We start from the raw sequence: 20,303 nt of genomic DNA, 5'->3' as shown, positions 1-20,303 counted from the left end.
GAAGGGGAAGTGAAGCAACTGTCTGACTTATTAACAGATTTTCATTTTCCTTACGTCAAGCACTTAAATATAATGTTATACAGTACAAGGCTACAAACTAATGTTTAGTACGTGTAACGAAAAAAGAAATTAATAATAAATGAACAATATCACAACCTAAAATTAACTGTCTTCAGAATGTTTCTGCGATAAAGTTTCAAAATCAGGAATGATGTCACTTACTGCCAGTCGTAGTTGATCACGAAGGTATTTGTCTGTCAGTCGTGATCTAAATTTGGTTTTTACTATTTTCATTGTTGAAAATAATTTTTCACAAACATAAGTTGTAGCGAACATGGCTTCAAAAGAGAAAGCGAAAGAACGAAGCTTCGGATATTTATTTTTTGGCAAAGATTTGAAAAGTTCAACATTTGTCAAGTCCTTACATCTAGCTTTCATTTAACATCACATTGTAAATCAGTGAGTTTAAATTGAAGATCTAACCGCATTATTCGTACATCTACTGAAAAAGGATCGACGTACAGAGATAATAATAATAATAATAATAATAATAATAATAATAATAATAAACAACACTTAACCTTTTAATGTTTCATCAGTAACATGTAGTATAATGCCGTTTTATGTTATACAACAGTTTTCCTCGTAATACTTGTGAACAAATCATACATTTAATATTCTCATCATATTGGCAGCAAGAAAATGCGTCCTCCCATCCTACTTGGAACTTTCGTTTTCGTAGAGGTACATGGTTTCGAGAGAGACATTGCGACGATACGCCACTCGCAGGTCAGAAACAAATACAAATGAAACGGAGTTTGATTCCAGAGAGGGTGGGGGTTGGGGAAGGTAGGAAGCAAGATAAATGCACAGTTATCATTGCGAGCCACAATGTGCTCGTGAGTCACATTTTCGCCACGGCTGAGCTAGAGGAACTTTGTGAAACCTGTTTGCACATGTAGGCCTACACTTTGACTCGCCTGGATTTGAAACTAGCTGTTCTCCGCGTAAAGCCAACACTCTGCCGTTCGAATGAGGTAGCAAATAAGCATCCATGACGAATGAGCTGTGTTTGCGTGGCTAGTTTCCACATTTGCTTACTAATTATTCTACTTTAATTGCTTGCAATATATCATCCGAAAACAAACTCTGAAAGTTACCTAATTTTGAAGGAACATCTCACTCGTTCTGAGTCTTAAGAACTGAGAGAAATATCTTCAGTGCATTGCTTAAATTTACTCCAGTAGCACTTGCAACTTAAGTGTGTTAATTATGTCTGGGCTAGTTGTAGTGCCAACTGTTGGAATTACTTCCACACCGCTACAGTTTTGCACATTTGTTCCTCTTTAGTGCAACTTATGCATTCAGTTAACAGTACAGACATATTGCTCAGTATACAGAACTTTATCGTTTCTCTTCTGTTGCTTTACAGGTCAGAAAGATGGCGGCACTCAAATTAAGCTCATCATCGACTACCCCAACAACATCCAGGCGCTGTTCAAGCCGATGAGGTCAGTACCAAGTTTGATTAATAGTGTTGGTAAATTAACAATTAGACCTCCCATGCTCTTCCTAGTTCTTTGCATGACCGGTCTAACACTTCACGCGGATGACGTGCTTGTATTTGACGGAAAATTACCTGCAAATTACCTGTAAACATCTGCAATGACTCGTTCATCGTACTTGCTTCTTTGCTATCAATACTGAAACACAGTATACCTTCGCATTTCGAAGCAACGACTGAAAAGAGAGATACTGTCTATAGTAATCTCACTTTATATAGTTATTTTTGTGTGTGTCAATTTGGTTAGTTTGATTCCGTGTATAGTTGGTATAGTTCATGTATTTAGTTAGTATAATTTTTGTGTTCAGTTGTATGGTTTTGTGTGTTTTAGTTTGGATAGTTTGATTCCGTGTATAGTTGGTATAGTTCATGTATTTAGTTAGTATAATTTTTGTGTTCAGTTGTATGGTTTTGTGTGTTTTAGTTTGGATAGTTTGATTCCGTGTATAGTTGGTATAGTTCATGTATTTAGTTAGTATAATTTTTGTGTCCAATTGTATGGTTTTGTGTGTTTTAGTTTGGATAGTTTGACTCCGTGTATAGTTGGTATAGTTCATGTATTTAGTTAGTATAATTTTTGTGTCCAATTGTATGGTTTTGTGTGTTTTAGTTTGGATAGTTTAACTCCGTGTAATGGTATAGTTCATGTATTTAGCTAGTATAATTTTTGTGTTCAATTGTATCGTTTTTGTGCGTTTAGTTTAGATAGTTTGTGTGTTTAGGCTGTACAATTTATGTGTGCAATTTGTATAGGTTTTTGTGTATTTAGTTTGTGTGTGAGGTAAGACTGTGTATGTGTTCAGTTTGTGTAATTTTTTTCTTTTCTTTTTATCATGTGTTTAGTGTGGACAGTTGTGTTCAGATTATAAATTTATGTGTTTAATTTGCATATTTTTTGTGGATGTTTAGTTTGCATAATTTATGTGTTTAGTCTGTATTGTTTTTCGTGTTTAGTTGGTATAATTTGTTTATGTGTTTAGTTTGTAAGTGTATAGTGTAAGCTCTCTTGGACTGGCTCCCAAGTGTAGTAGACCTTCAGCTCACCCTACACTCTCCTGTAGGAGGCAGTTGCCCTTATGGGATTTCAGGGTTTTCGTATTTCGTAATCTCACTAGAGGTTTTGATTTATCTAGAGAAAATCAAATCTCGAGTGGGATTTAATTGACTATTACACGATGAAAAGAAAGTATATAAACATTAGAAGAAATAAAGTACCCTAATACAATAAAATATTAACTGACTTAATGAAATTCTATTTCACTAATGTTAGCTTCACCAAAACGTTTGAATGGAGCCGCCATTTTCAGATGACTATCTATGCTGTAAACAAATTACATGTTTTATAGTACCTTAAAGAATTTGCAGTTATAAATGTTGGCAAACAAAGAAACAAATGGTAGGGTAGACATAAAAACAAACAAATGCTAGGGAAGCGATAAAACTGTGCGATAAGCAGCCATGATTGGTTGAAAGATGTCCTTTCGTACCGTTTTATTGGTCAAAAGTAGTATCACATAGTAAAAGCGTAATAGCCTATAGTAATCGCACTAGAGGTTTTGATTTATCTAGAGAAAAACAAAATCGAGTGGGATTTAATTGACTATTACACGATTAGAAGAAAGTATATAAAGATTAGAAGAAATAAAGTACCCTAATACAATAAAATATTAATTGGCTTACTGAAAACTAAATTGTTTTGAAAATGTATTATTGTACCATCTCATCATTACAAATATTCCGCTAGATTGCAGTAGTGAGTTATGATTAGCTGTACTCTTATTACCAGTTGTTGCAACTGTACAATCTTCATTGAACTCTATGAACGATTAGTAGTCAAGAAGGCTTTGTTCATTATTTTTTATTTTTATTAAAACAGTTGCATTCCATTTCAATTATCAATATATATTAGGTAAATAATCTCTGATACGTGACTATTCATAATCTCATACAGCAGAAACGATAACATAACCTAAATAATATAAACAAGATAAATGATAGAAAAAGTTTAATTAAGGATGATGAAATAAACATGAATCATTTTAAGAGGTACAATTATTGAAAGTACAATGTTGGCAAACAAAAAACAATTGCTAAAGATATGATAAAAACAAATAAATGCTAGGGAGGTGATGAAAAATTGAATTACAGTTTATGATTTTGAAGTACCAACTTCAGAACTTAGTTGATTACTTTTCAATTTTTCCTTGTAATCTATCAGAACCCATCTTTAAATTATTGAAAGTACAATAATGGAAAAAAAAACAAATGCTAGGGAGGTGATAAAAATTGAATTACAGTTCATGATATTGAAGTACCTACTTCAGAACTTAGTTGATTACTTTTCAATTTTTCCTTGTAATCTATCAGCACCCATCTTTAAATTATTGAAAGTACAATGATGGAAAACAAAGAAACAAATGCTAGGGAGGTGATAAAAACAAATAAATGCTAGGGAGATGATAAAAATTAAATTACAGTTTATGATATTGAAGTACCAACTTCAGAACTTAGTTGATTACTTTTCAATTTTTCCTTGCAATCTATCAGAACCCATCTTACCACCTCCAAACGACATGATACAAGTAAACACAACAACAATACGTTACTCAGTATTAAGTCACCAGAGACCATACTTACTTACTTACTTACTGGCTTTTAAGGAACCCGGAGGTTCATTGCCGCCCTCACATAAGCCCGGCATAGGTCCCTATCCTGAGCAAGATAAGTCTAGTCTTTATCATCATATCCCACCTCCCTCAAATCCGTTTTAATATTATCCTCCCATCTACGTCTCGGCCTCCCCAAAGGTCTTTTTCCTTTCGGCCTCCCAACTAACACTCTATATGCATTTCTGGATTCGCCCATACGTGCTACATGTCCTGCCCATCTCAAACGTCTGGATTTAATGTTCCTAATTATGTCAGGTGAAGAATACAGACGTGGACAAATTATTAGCAAAATTGGAGATTTTTATTATATATTTTTACAAAATATGATTCTTCAATTTAAACTACAGTTGACATCTTTGCGTATTTCCATATTATTAGAAAAACTGAAGATTTGTATTGTATATTTTTACAAAATTTGACTCTTCAATTTAGACTACAATTGATATTTGTGCATATTTACAAATTATTAGCAAAAGTGAAGATTTTTTTGTATATTTTTACAAAATTCGACTCTTCAATTTGGACTACAGGTGACATTTTGGATATTTCCAAATTATTAGCAAAACTGAATATTTTATTATATATTTTTTCAACATTTGACTCTCCACTTTAAACTGCAGTTGACATTTTTGCATATTTACAAATTATTAGCAATATTGAAGATTTTATTATATATCTTTTACAAAATTTGACTCTTCAATTTAGAATAGCCTACATTTTTGCGTATTTATATCATCTGTAATGATAGAAATATGCAAAATTGTCAACTGTAGTCTAAATTGAAAAATCAAATTTTGTAAATGGAATTATCATAAAAATCGTCAATTTTGTTAATAATTTGTCCACGTCTGTACAATGCGTGCAGTTCTGTGTTGTGTAACTTTCTCAATTCTCCTGTAACTTCATCCCTCCTAGCCCCAAATATTTTCCTAAGCACCTTATTCCCAAACCTTAAATTTATTCCAGTAGCACCTGCAACTTAAGTGTGTTAATTATGTCCGGACTAGTTCTAGTGCCAACTGCTGGAATTACACCGCTACAGTTCTGCACATTTCTTCCCAATATCAAAACACTCAGCTAACATCCCTGAACAACCTATGAAACTTTGTCGGTAGAGTTCTGGTTCACCCTGTATATGTATAAATCAGGTAAAATGAATTGAGTGAGTTTTTAAATCACACTCTTCAATTTCAGGATTACTAAACCTCAATTGAAACTCGAAAGCTCTGTCCCGGGGTTCGAACCTGTGACTCGTCGTTAAGGGTTATGATGTTGAGGTCCTCCCAAGCCGGCACGTGTCCTCCCCACGCAGTTCACAGCGAGGGGGTCCTTGTGATGTATGGGGGTCTTCTTCAGCTAACGAAGATAGATGCTTGGGGTCCCGTGATTTCCTCACGTGAGAGTAGCGGCATTCTGCCTTAATGGAAACTTGAGTTCTCACTCAGAGTCGCCGGCGGGACAGACAGTAGCCGGACTAATACCATCCCATTCCCTATTAACGCAGATAAAGCTTCTATCTCAGCTCGGCTGAATCAGAGATAAACACCGACTTCTTCCAAGTCCATTATTCTCAAGTGTTCTCTCTTACGGTGTCAAGTGCCCACATATCAAATCCTCTTCCTTTCCCTCCAAGATTTTCAAACTAGCACCTCGCCTCTAGAAGAATATATCGTTATGATTAATCTTTTCCCCACGATTAGATTCCTGAACTCGCTCCAACTTATGCTGGGTTTACAATGACGCGACATTGTAGTATCGAGTCGCGGACTGCTGTTCACAATTCCGCGACTTGAATCCCTGGTTCGTGTTCATTAGGAAACTTAGAATGAAACGATGCCTGCCTTCTCTATTTTTGGAGTAGAAGAAATCAACATATAACTATAGGCTATGTGAATCAGTAGGGACCGGATTTTTATGTAATATCAAGGTGTGAAATATGTACATATTAATGTAAGAAAAATAAGCTGAATATGTACCAAAATATGTAAAATCATGAAAATATTTAATATCAATATCTGGCAGGTATAGGATATGTAAGACTCTCCAGTTGTGATTTCATAGAGCACCCTACTTTTTTACCGCACACTTGACACATTAATATTTTTCCATCTGTAGTGAAAGCTTCGTCCATCGCAATCCATGATTTTATTTTTGTCGTTAGGGTTGAAGATACAGGGGCCATTTTAGTTAGTTAAAAGCAATAGATAAACTCACTTGCACTTTATACTGTAAGTACTAAAACTAGAGAACTGAGTGAAATGAATGACACAACAGTACTGCAAGCACTGTTTCGCTTTACTGGATTAGGAGAAAATAGGAGTTGTGGGACACATGCATTTTAGCTGCTCCCTGTAAGAAACAAGTACCTACTAAAACCTCAAACTATAGGCATTTACAAACTGTTGTTTGAAAAGTGACACTCCTGTCTCATTCAGAAAGTAGGATTATTCCAGCCGAGAACCAAATTTTCTAATTGCTCGGAAAATCCCATTTCCGTATAGGTCTACTAAATTTAAAATAAAGAGGTCAAGCAATAACCTGAAAGTCTCATGTCAGACTTGACATGGGTTTTCCCTGGAAGAATTAGGAAGAGGGTAGGTAAGGTTTAAAATTGCATGGGAACGGCTTGTTAAGACGTGTGCAGAACAATTATAGTTTGAGACAAATCATGTCGTCCTCGTCCCATCCACCGCATGAAGGCAACGCTGCTTTCTGAGTGATTTTTACAATACAAGGTAGTTGTATGAGAATGGTTGCCTTTTGTTCACTCATATTTACAGTGGTGGTATGGGGTGAGTGCCTCTATTACTTCCTGGAACTAAGGACGTTATGTTTCGTATCGAAATATATCCTTTCTTGGCTAGGTAAAAAGACTTTTTAAATCTGCGTATTTCAAATTGTAAACCTCCCCAGCAGAAGTTTTTTTTTTTTTTCGTTTAGAGAAGTAAAAATGAATAAAACCCCTAAATATGTAGATTTATGTAATACCAAGCCATAATATGTAATGTGGGGTAAATATGTAAAAATATGTAGTACCAAATTTTAATATATTAATGGTAATTACAAGATTCGCAAAGATTTGTTATTTATATATGGTTAGGTTTTAAAGAATATAATATGTAATTACATAAAAATCCGGTCCCTATAAATCACAGCTTCACAATTTGATGATCTCCTGCATATCATTGGCCCTCATATACAAAAACGTCCAATGCGGGAGGCATCCAGCAGAGCGTCTAAGCGTAACTTTGAGGTTAGTTGGTATCTCTCGTTAAGAACTCGGTTGCAGGGCATTTCCTACGTTCTCTCTCTTACGATTTTTGGATTGTAACTTCCACAATGTCCATTATAGTTTTAGAAACAAGTCCTGTAATCTGGGATAAATTGAAAAGCACCTCATTAAGTGGAAATTCTCTGAGAACAATTTCACGAAGGTGGAAGAAGGATATTTGAAATTAATGGCATTATTTACAGTTCACTCTTTATATTACGGTTTGTTTACCTGAAATACACAATTCTTTCCATCCATGGCTCCCACGAAGTTCGGAAAATTTCATTTTTTCCGAGGGTTATTCTTTGAGATATTTTAAACAAAAAAATTAATCAAATTTTTGTTTTCCTTTCTGTTTCATTTTCGAGACTATTACACTCTTACTACGTCATACTACTTTTGACCAATAAAACGGTACGAAAGGACGTATTTCGACCAATCATGGCTGCTTATCGCACAATTTTATCGCGTCCCTAGCATTTGTTTAATTTTATCGCGTCCCTAGCATTTGTTTAATTTTATCGCGTCCCTAGCATTTGTTTCTTTGTTTGCCAACATTTGAAACTGCGCTGGTCTGGACGTCAAATATATATATAAAATTACAAACCACTCCAGTCGATGCACAGCAGTTTCAAATATGACTCGCATTGGCATTCAAGAACAAGAATTAATAAAAATCACTGATCATACCTATGCATCTTCTGAAATCCGATTTACAAATAAATGAAGAGCACCATTCGGAAATCCTGAATAGGTTGAATACACCATGTAGGCCTAAATCAACGAGTTCCACTTCTATTACGCACACGTCCAATATAACATCAATTGAACCACCAACCACATTCAAATTTGAAAATTGTACATTCAATAATTATTCCTTTTAAAATTATTCATGTTTATTTTTTATGTCGTCGTCGTTAATTAAAACTTTCCTAACACTTGTGTATATTAGTTAGGTTATGTTATAGCTTCTGCTATATGATATTATGGATAGTCACGTATCAGAGATTGTTTAATATTAAGATTTATTGAAAATCATCTGTCAAGTGACGTTGATTACTGGGATTCGGATAATTGAAGTGGAATGCAACTGTCTTAATAAAAATGAAACTGAATCAACAAAGCTTTCTTGACTAGTAACCGTCTACAGAGTTCATTGAAGATTCCATAGTTGGCACAACTGCCATCTAGCGTAATGGTGCAATAATACATTTGAAGACAGGTTTATTTTCGTAAGTCAATTAATATTTTATTGTATTGGAGTACTTTGTTACTTATAATCTTTATATACTTTCTTCTAATCGTGTAATAGTCAATTAAATCCCACTCGAGTTTTGATTTTCTCTAGATAAATCAAAACCTCTAGTGAGATTACTGTTGATAACACTGTTTTGTATGAAACATTTCTTACCGTGTTTTGGGAAAACTATTTATTTACTTCCCAATATGCTTAGTCAATTTAAGAGAGCACTGTAGCCCTATTATGATGATAAATACGTAGAAATTTATCTAACAAATTTAACGTTTTAAAATTTATTTTTAGAACGAAAATGTACATTTGTTCAGATGAAATTTCTGCATATTTAAACGATAAAAGCTATTTTTTTAAGGGTATATGTAAGTGAACGATCACAAGTATTATTAGAAAATGCAGGCTCTAAATTTCTACAATTTTTCAAGAAAATGAACTCACAATTGGACAAAAAGTATAAGATATCACAATAAGACTTATTATAAATTAAATATCCGATAGAAGTATAAAAAAGGTCACTAATAATATTTTTCCAACCAGTTTTATCAGAGTAGTAAAAAACAAAAGAATTCTGCAGTTACATCATTTGGTAACCATAACATTGTTATGGTCTCTCTGACATCTTGAATATTTTTCCCGCATGTAATAAACACTTATTTCTGAAAAGTAGACTACTATCAGACATGTAGAATCGTTTATTTTAATACAGTTAATTTTTTATTTGTCATATATAAAATATATTAAAATTCACATAATATTTTTGACCTATTTTTTTTTTGTTTTCATAGAAATGGGCATTATTATAGTCTACGTTTTTCATAAATAGATGCTAAATCAGTGTACAAAATTTCAGAATTCTATCTCTAATGGTTGTGGAGTTATAAAATAATGTGTGAAAATTTTCAACTTTTGGAAAGTGAAAAGTGAATTTCTTTAAAATATTAGTAACTGCTTTTATACTTTTATCAGATATTTAAGTTCTAACAAGTCTTGTTGTGAAACCTTGTAAATTTTGTCCAATTGTGAGTTAATTTTTTTATAAAATTTTAAAAATCTAGGGCCTGCATTTTCTGATAATATTTGTGGTCGTTCAGGTACGTATACCCTTAAATCATAATACACTACTCTGTTAAATTGACTAAGCATATTGGGAATTAAGATAATTCAATGGCTTTCCTAAAATATGCTATGAAATGTTTCACAAAAATAATTTTCTTTTTTCGAAAATGAAGAAAAAACGAGCTTTAATTCCCTCTGCAGGAAGCCATGCTAAATATTTTATCACCCTTTAAATTCTGTTGACCTCTGACAGTTTTGAACCCGCGAATTTGAGATCGAAAGACATTACGTGGTCACGAAGGACGACAAAAAAAACTGACGTACTTTGTATTGTAAATGTTACAAAAAATGGTAAATTAGTTGTAAGCTTATACGTGAAAAGACATTCACAAAATAGTAGTATGAGTAGGACAGAGTGAAAGCATCCCTTCTCCAGTGCAGTTGCTAGAATGTCTCCTGCAAGCAGTCGAGTTTGTTTTAAATTACAAATTCTCTTATAAAAACTTGGAGAAATAGGAATGTTTTGAGTATTAACCGGGGGGATTTTACAGTGCGATGGATCTTCTATTTCAGTTTAACCTGAATCCATATTGCTAACCCGATTGCCTTCAATAACAAGAAAGAAAGAGCCAGCGGGGAGCGGCTGGGATTTCCAGAGAAATGAGATTCCTACTCCTTCATTCTAAGGAAAACAATAAAATTATCGTCCTCCATTCTTCCACTACAGTCAGCCATCTTTCCATACGAATGCAATGAGAGGGAAAGGGGCGAGAGTAAAATGTTAGGCCCGTCTTCCTTCAGGTGCAAAAAAAATGTCTTTCTATTCTGGGATTCTTTTATTTTAGACAATTCATAGCTTGCAGGAAGAATAAATCATTCAAAAGTTTTTCGTTGCTAGGTTACCTGAGCAGTGACTGGTACTAATATGAACATAACACACTTACATTGCAAATTATAACTGACAAGTCATATTTCACCTATGTTTTCACATAAGTTATTAATTGGTCTAACACGTTTCGCTTTTTCAAACTTTTCCTCGAACATTTGGTCTCCTGCAATATGAAAATTCATTGATAAACAATTGACAATAGCTGTAGAAATTATGATCAGTGAAACAGCAAAATTAAAGAAATATTTGAGGTTATAACATTTTATTTTAAACTAGGTACTTTCATTTAGCGAATTATCGACAAGATAAGAACTCTTGTGATATTTTAAAAGACAATGTCGGGAATATAACATATATAAATAATTTATAATATATAGAAAGAGATTATATTATAAATAAAGATATTTATTACTTATATTTCATAGCACGGCCATCACGCAATATCATGGCCCACTGTACTGAAGGAAAAAAGATAATATTTAACATCTGAACATCAGGTGCGACAAGATTGTTCGGACTAGATTGCAGTTTATGATTGACTTATATGGGTCAAAGCTCAATAGATTCTTACACTCCATTGTCGCACTGGTACATAAGCGAAATAGTCCATATTTATACATTCAAATAATATATATTGCATCCAAGGTAGTTAAAACTATTAACGTTTTAAATTAATTTATCTATTACTGTTTATTTTTAGTATCCTAAGACTTAAACCAATAAAAATCATCACATACATTAGGATTAAAATCCTTTGTTGCTCTTCACATCTTATATGTAGCCATTTTATGTCGTATTCTGAATCTGCCATCATGATCTGATCATCAGCAAATTATGTGTGTGTATGTATGTATGTATGTATGTATGCATGCATGTATGTATGTATGTATGTATGTATGCATGCATGTATGTATGTATTAACACTACAATTGGGTATACACCCGGTGGCAGTGATATATAATATACAATAATTACAATTACATGAAATAAAATAAAATAAACGTAAATCTATAAATAGTAGATACAATAAACCTAGAACTGTAAATAAAAACTATTCTATAATAATGCCAACGATAAGCAAAAGTAAATCTAACTTATAAGTACTTCTATTTCACCCAACTATTACCAATTTAAATAATTACATCTCACCTTAATTAATTACATACGAACTTAATTACATATCATCTTAATTAATTACATATCAACTTCATTAATTATATATCAGCTCAATTAGTTACATGACACAACTTAAATAATTACACTGCACCTCCAATTACATTTTCAGTCTAATCTTTTCAACCTTTCCTTAAATGTATTGATTTTGAGAGGACCACCCTGAAAGATTGCCGCAGGTAAGCTGTTCCAGTCTACTATTGTGCGGTTAACAAAGGAAAATTTTGCCACGTCCGTTCTTTGTTTTCTACATTTAAACTTCCTAATATGATCACTCCTTCCTAAGTATGATGGTGTTGCTAATTAAATGCAATTAAATTGATTTGATTAATTCTAATTTTAATGTGTTAAATTATTCGTATTTGGTACAGTTCTTCGGGAATTTGGATCTCTTAAACGTCAACAGCAACCAGACAACAAAAGATATAAAATTTTCCGAGTCCGATGAAGCAAAAATTTACTCACTGAACTGAAAATCGTTTGAGTTGGGGTTAATTAGAAAGGAAGGTTTTGACTCTGATATTTACGAGGGCCACTGCTGAAGGAGACGTAATTGGGCAGTAACGTCACTCGCTGATCAATAGGTCCAGTCATCGGGACATTCGAGAATTGCATCACAGCAATGAACTGATTACTACGAACCAGGATTACTTAATTCGAGGAAGCCATTATTCAAATTGAACGCCAGCGCTCTGTTCTGCATCAGATAGCCCGCAAACCCAAGACACATTTAACAGTTTGAGCGAGGGAAAGTACTATAGCAGCGAAATTTGAGCTTCAAACAACAGAAATTAAGTTTCTGCTTTCTGTTTTTAATTAAACGGATCATAAATATTAGCTATTTCGTCTGCAAAAAAAAAAAAATCTACTGAGAGTCGACTAAGAAGTTCATTGTGCCGCAGACAATGATAGCAACAGCGAAATCCCGAAATAAGTCCCAGTCCACAACAGATTTTATTTTCACTATAGTTCACTCAAAGTATAAGCGTCTATTATAACTTCAATACAGTATTGAAGAACACGCAATTACAAATCAAATGTGTGGTTGCACAGGTATGTAGCTGCTTTTGACGCCGAGATATTATCGGGAGAAGCCGCTCAGCATGGCTGGTTTTATACGCAACTTAGGCGCCCTCATATCTGTAGACAGATGAAGTGACATCATTGAGCGTGGTACTAACAACAGTGATATCAAAAACCTTTCCTTACATTTTTATTGTACCTTGTTTTTTGACTACACCATACAGGCTTTGCTTTTAGTTGCCATGGTAATATTTTACACTGCATAGGTAGTTAAAAATGCAAGGAAATAGTAATATGCGTTACAAGAGCGATATGTTGAAGTTTTCATGTTCGAGGAAAAGTTTGAAAAAGCGAAACGTAGTTGAGCTTTTTTAATTTCCGAGAATTGAAAGAAAACATACCGCTCGTGTATCGTACATTATTTTGTGCGAAGATCGTTTATTACATACCTGAAAGAGGAATTTCTAATTAGTTGCAATGAAATCTCCATCTTGGTTTCTGTTCAATGACGGCGAATTTGCAAAACAAAAATACCTGTCTTCAACATTGTTGCTTTAAAATGTTATCTGTGTTTACTATACTCCAGCAGGCCGTGATATACGTCTGTCTTTTTTTTTCCCCCAGTCTATGACGAGTCTGGAATCTTGTTGATTTTTTCACGGCTTCCTTAATGTTACTTGCATCACGAATGCAGTAACTTTAGTGGAGTTGTAGAGTTTACTTAATGTTTGCAAATATTTAAAAACAATAATTAACAGTGCAATTTAGATGAAGTTGCAGTGGTAAGTTTCCAATTTATAATTATTACTATATTGAACGTCTGTAAAAATAATATGTTAAAAGCCTAAAGCAGTAAAATCAATATGTCACTTAAGCCGTAAGAAGAGGGAAATTGTTATGTATGTTAGGTTGGGAATACTGAATGTGGAATTTTAGACTTTCCGCGGATTGGTTTTGTGCGGAAACCAAGCAAATACGCACAATCTTGCACAAAAGTTTTTGATATCACTTTACTAATACGTTAACATTTGGCTATGGGTGGCATTTTTTTTTTTCAAATTAATTCAACACCCTCAGCACTTATTCCATACACTACACTTACACAAACACTTACACATACACTCACCCTAGTACATGACATAAATCTTCACACATAATATGCATAGCGTGGTCCTCCGAAGTGGTGTGTAACTAGAAAAATGAGTAAAGTCCTGCCATCTATCCGCAATATGCGGAAACCGAATCAAGTAGAGTGAAGTGGGTAAGTATGACATACATACATAGCCTACATACATACATACATACATACATACATAGCCTACATACATACATACATACATAGCATACATACATACATAGCATACATACATACATACATACACACATACATACATAGCATACATACATACATACACACATAGCATACATACATACATACATACATAGCATACATACATACATAGCATGCATGCATACATGCATACATACATACATACATACATACATACATACATACATACATACATACATAGCATACATACATACACACATACATACATACATAGCCTACATACATACATACATACATACACACATACATACATACATAGCCTACATACATAGCCTACATACATACATAGCATACATACATACATACACACATACATACATACACACATACATACATACACACATACATACATACACACATACATACACACACACACATACAATTTGGGAAAAAGTCTAAACTTGTGTGGGAAGGAAGATGTAGGTTTGTAGCCTATTTATTTTAGGGCTTATTCCGACAATTGTTTTAGCGTCCTAGGAAACAACAAAAGGGATGGATTTGCAATGACAAGTGTTCGCGTACCTTTTGAATGATTCTTCTTCTATTTTCCCTTTATTTCATTCATCAATTTTTTTAACCACCTCTGACTGAAATACAGTACATCTCACTGGACGATATGTGTCAGAGGTAGTCTAAACCAATTTGTTTGTATACATCTGAAGTCTGATTAGTGTAATTTGTTACTAATCAGCGATGCATGCAATGGAGGGAGAAAGGAACTGGCCACCCTACCCCATTATCGCCTTGCCTAGTTGCCTCATAGGTGCTGCCTTCTTGGTGTCACTAAACAACATTCTCTACGCGGTCTGTACCAATTCATTCTCTAATTATTTTTTAGGGTATATTTGGATTAGCCTACTGAGTTCAAAACCTGATAGTAAATATTACTGGCATATACGTAACTGTTTTATATGTATATATGCACTATATATTGTATATAACAGAAACCATAATTTGAAATGTGTTTTACATAAATACATTCTGTATTGAAGGGTCTCCCGAAAACAAAAAGTATATGATTATGTCTTGTAATGAGAATATTGTACGAAATGGAAATATAAAAATTGGAAATGTATCTTTTGAAGAGGTGGAGAAGTTCAAATATCTTGGAGCAACAGTAACAAATATAAATGATACTCGGGAGGAAATTAAACACAGAATAAATATGGGAAATGCCTGTTATTATTCGGTTGAGAAGCTTTTATAATTCAGTCTGCTGTCAAAAAATCTGAAAGTTACAATTTATAAAACAGTTATATTACCGGTTCTTCTGTATGGTTGTGAAACTTGTACTCTCACTTTGAGAGAGGAACATAGGTTAAGGGTGTTTGAGAATAAGGTGCTTAGGAAAATATTTGGGGCTAAGAGGGATGAAGTTACAGGAGAATGGAGAAATTTACACAACACAGAACTGCACGCATTGTATTCTTCACCTGACATAATTAGGAACATTAAATCCAGACGATTGAGATGGGCAGGGTATATAGCACGTATGGGCGAATCCAGAAATGCATATAGAGTGTTAGTTGGGAGGCCAGAGGGGAAAAGACCTTTGGGGAGGCCGAGACGTAGATAGGAAAGTAATATTAAAATGGATTTGAGGGAGGTGGGATATGATGATAGAGAATGGATTAATCTTGCTCAGGATAGGGACCAATGGCGGGCTTATGTGAGGGCGGCAATGAACCTCCGGGTTCCTTAAAAGCCAGTAAGTATGTATTGAAGGGTCAATATAGATGAAAAGCAGTTATAATAAAAGACATACTTATGTGTAATTCTTGGTAACCAAGTTTCTACTGTCATTTTTTTAATCAAATATGTGGAAATTGTAAGGGAATGCTCCAATTTGATTCACAACTGAATTCGAGTCCTGGAAAAATAAATATTACCGCGTTGTCACAAAACATGTGGCTGCAGGGCCGTACACATTTCTCTCTTGTTTTTTTTTATCGTTTCTGGTCGCAGTTATACGAGTAACTATGTTTTAATAAAGATCTCTAAATAAACACTGTGTATATTTTGCGATATAGTAAAATAAATACATAAAATAGGGGCAGGACGCAATACAATTTCAATTGAATACCAATAGAGGCACCGCAATGAAATGTTTTAACGTGCTCGTACATAATCTGTGCATTTAACACCGTCGCGCGTGAAACTAATGGTACTGTTATACGAGGATTTAACACTTGTGTAAAATAATACACTGCGAAACTCTGCAGCAGAGTAGCTTATTTTCGCAGTATCACACTTTCACACGAGTTCCCATTTTCCAATTTCCTGCCCTCAAACTGAGTTACGAAGAAGACAGAAACTTAACTTAACTTAAGAATGTACGAGAAATTAAATCAATTACTTTGTAACCAATAAGGAGAAAGTAGAACTACCGGCGTAGCACAGTCGGCAGAGACGCTTACCTACCGATCCGGAGTTGCAGACTGACATGGGTTCGATTCCCGCTTGGCGTGATTCCTGGTTGAATTTTTTCCGAGGTTTTTCCCAACGGTAACACGAATGTCAGGTAATCTATGGCGAATTTTCGGACTCAACTCGCCAAATTCCATTTTGCTATCACCATTCCCATCGACTGTAAATAACATAGTAGTTGATATAGCGTCCTTAAATAACATAGTAAAATAAAAAAAACAGGGAGAGTTTGGAATTGAACGGGTTACATCAGCTGCTTTTCTTATGCGGATGACGTTAATATGTTTGGAGAAAATCCACAAACTATTAGGGAAAACACGGAAATTTTACCTGAAGCAAGTAAGGAGATAGATTTGGAAGGAAATCCTAAAAAAGATCAAAGTATATGATTATGTCTCGTGACCAGAACTTAGTACGAAAAGTAAATATAAAAATTGGAAATTTATCCTTTGAAGACGTGAAAAAATTGAAATATCTTTGAGTAATAGTAACAAATATAAATTACACTCGGGGAAAAATTAAACGCAGAATAAATATGGGAAATGCCTGTTATTATTCGGTTGAGAAACTTTTCTCATCCAGTCTGCTTAAAAAAAAACCTGAAAGTTAGAATTTATAATACAGTTATATTACCGGTTGTTCTGTATGGTTGTGAAACTTGGACTCTCACTTTGAGAGAGGAACAGAGGTTAAGGATGTTCGAGAATAAGGTGCTTAGAAAAATATTTGGGGCTAAGAGGCATGAAGTTACGGAAGAATGGAGAAAATTACACAACACTGAACTGCACGCAATGTATTCTACACCTGACATAATTAGGAACATTAAATCCAGACGTTTGAGATGGGCAGGACATGTAGCACGTATGGGCGAATCCAGAAATGAATATAGAGTGTTAAGGCTGGTTCACAATAAACCGGAAACGGAAACGACATCAAGAATGGAAATACATTTATTTTAACATTATTAATTGTGAATGCTCACATTTAAATACATTTATTTTAACAATATTTCCGTTCTTGATCTCGTTGCCGTTCCCGGTTTATTGTGAACCACCTTTAGTTGGTAGACCTGATCGGAAAAGGCCTTTGGGGAGGTCGAGACGTAGTTGGGAGGATAATATTAAAATGGATTTGAAGGAATTGAGATATGATGGTAGAGACTGGATTAATCTTGCTCAGGATAGGGACTGATGGCGGGCTTATGTGAGGGCGGCAATGAACCTCCGGGTCCTCCTAAAGTAATTTGTAAAAAAAATTGTAGGTACGTCAAAGAGTAATTGGATATGTAAGCTCTATTAAAGAAAGTAAATAAAACGAAATTAAATAAATACTATTGGTTTGTGCAGCAAATGCTGCAAACTAAGTTCATTAGACGTTCAAATAAACATTTTTCAGATTTATTTTCAATGAAGAATACCAGACATTCTGAAAGTTATTTGCTTCCATAACAATGAATGATAATCTCTCTCGAGCTAATACTGAAGAGAACCACGCATATAAATATCTACACCACACCGCCATTAAATATATTAAAAACACCCAACCCCACTTGATTAGTAACTATAAAATATTTGATTTTTAATAATATTATTATCTTAGTGAAGTTTTATAGCTTTCAGTAACATATACTATAATTATATACTATATAGCCGCCACTCAGTAAAATATAGAAATCAAAATCTAATTTAAGTTATTCTCTACATCTACTTATATAACCCCAAAACGTTTCACTTTCATATCATCAATATAGCATTAATATGTATAATTAATGAAAAATAGTCGCATCACGGCATTAACTACAATAATATTTCATTTCTAATGGTAATAATATCAACAAACCACCTCAAGTTTTGTAGTTTTTAATATCCAATAACAGCTGTACCCAGAAAATTACACACCACAGAATCGAATCTGTAAATTATTTTTAGTAAGTTAAGTTTTTAATAACGAATTTAATTTGAGCTCTAAATATGTCAGCATTCTTGCAGATCATGGCCTTCGTGTAATATTGTTTACTGTAGTGTGTGTTTTGTCTTATTCTGAAATACAATTAGCTAGTTATCAAAACTGACGACAGGTGGATTTTGGAAAATAGGAAAATTATGTTGAAAAATTGACATTTCACTGAAAACTACTATTTTTCTAAAAAACATTGAGTTCCAAGCTTCAAAATAAGGGGTCATTTATTAAAATCAGTTCAGCCGTTTTCCCGTAATTTCCATTACCAGTTCAAATTACATTAGTTAAATAGACTAGCCGTACACGTGCGCTCCGCTGCACCCGTTAGAAATAAATATAAAGTAATTACATAATTAAAATAGGACATTTCATCCAGGGAACATTCGTGTTTAATAGAAAGATAAATCGTTTAATATGTTACTTAATTTAAATTGCATCCAAATAATTAAAATGCGATCATTTTGGTCCAGAGACCACTAATTTGGTGCAATGACAATTCCTTTAACATGTTTCTTAATTTTTATTACATGCAACCATAGTTTAATGAAGATTGACATCATTTAGATTTAATGTGTATATTTTATTTTACTTGTTATAGGTTTCCATTGAATTATGGTAATAACTTAATTTTAACCCTTGTTTTCTATGTATTCAGTAAATGGCGTTTGGCCCACTATGGTTCTGAACCCATCAAATAACTTAAATTATATTATATTATATTATATTATATTATATTATATTATATTATATTATATTACATTATATTATATTATATTATATTATATTATATTATATTATATTATATTATATTATATCAGAAGTTACTGTAATAACATTATAGCATTATGTCCATCTAGAGAAACTACACTTTCCAATGGTGAAATAATAATTAATTATACAAATCGGTTAATTTAGCTTCCGATATTACTTCATACAAACACAGAAACATTCTCTGTAGGCCATCTTTCATAGCTTTCGATTGTTGCTGTCCAAGGCCCCTTATAGACGAAGTCATTTGTTTTTTAATTCATTACACGACCTTAGATGGCAGTTATTTTAATTTTAAAACTCATTTATCTCATTAAATATCAGTCCTATCAAAATTTTTCAAGGAATAAAGCTTATCAGATATTACTATAAAGAAACTTTTGTTACGTAATATTTTTCACAAAAATCAATAATAAGCGAGATATTTCGATTTATTTAATTCAGGTCCCCTTATAATCCCCCTTTTAAATAATGTATTTTGAATGCTATATAGCCTAAAATCTAAGTTACAACGAACTTAATTTATATTCCAATTTTCATCGAAATCCGTTCAGCCATTATCGCGTGAAAAGGTAACAAACATACAGAGAGACAGACAGACATACAAACAAAAATTAAAAAAAAGGAATTTTCGGTTTTAGGGTAGTTAATTATATATGTTAGGACCAATTATTTTTGGAAAATCGAAAATAACCAGAAAAATTTAGGCTACAGATTTATTATTAGTAAAGATGTGTGCAATAATTATTCAAATTAACTTGTTAAACAAATATTTCGTTATGAAAAAGTTCCTTACGAAAGGCGAGGAGAAGACAATGAACCGGGAAGAAGCAATCATAGCATAACCAGACGGACACGAAAATTTTAGCTATTTTCTAACATGAAGAGAGCTATATAA

The 20,303-nt window shown here is 33.4% G+C and overlaps 1 protein-coding gene across 1 annotated transcript in view; it reads left to right on the top strand.

Annotated features, from left to right (window-relative positions):
- The window catches only part of LOC138702084 (extracellular serine/threonine protein CG31145), a 378,856-nt gene that overhangs the window by 68,211 nt on the left and 290,342 nt on the right, over positions 1-20,303 (top strand). Inside the window, exon 2 of the mRNA XM_069829626.1 lies at positions 1,433-1,511. Within this exon, the coding sequence (XP_069685727.1) occupies positions 1,433-1,511 (79 nt within the window). The remainder of the gene's footprint in view (positions 1-1,432; positions 1,512-20,303) is intronic.

This window comes from Periplaneta americana, chromosome 6, assembly GCF_040183065.1.
Source record: "Periplaneta americana isolate PAMFEO1 chromosome 6, P.americana_PAMFEO1_priV1, whole genome shotgun sequence".
In the NCBI taxonomy this organism is placed as follows: domain Eukaryota; kingdom Metazoa; phylum Arthropoda; class Insecta; order Blattodea; family Blattidae; genus Periplaneta; species Periplaneta americana.
Note: the sequence above shows the minus strand (reverse complement) of the source record. Positions and strands in the feature narration are given on the sequence as shown.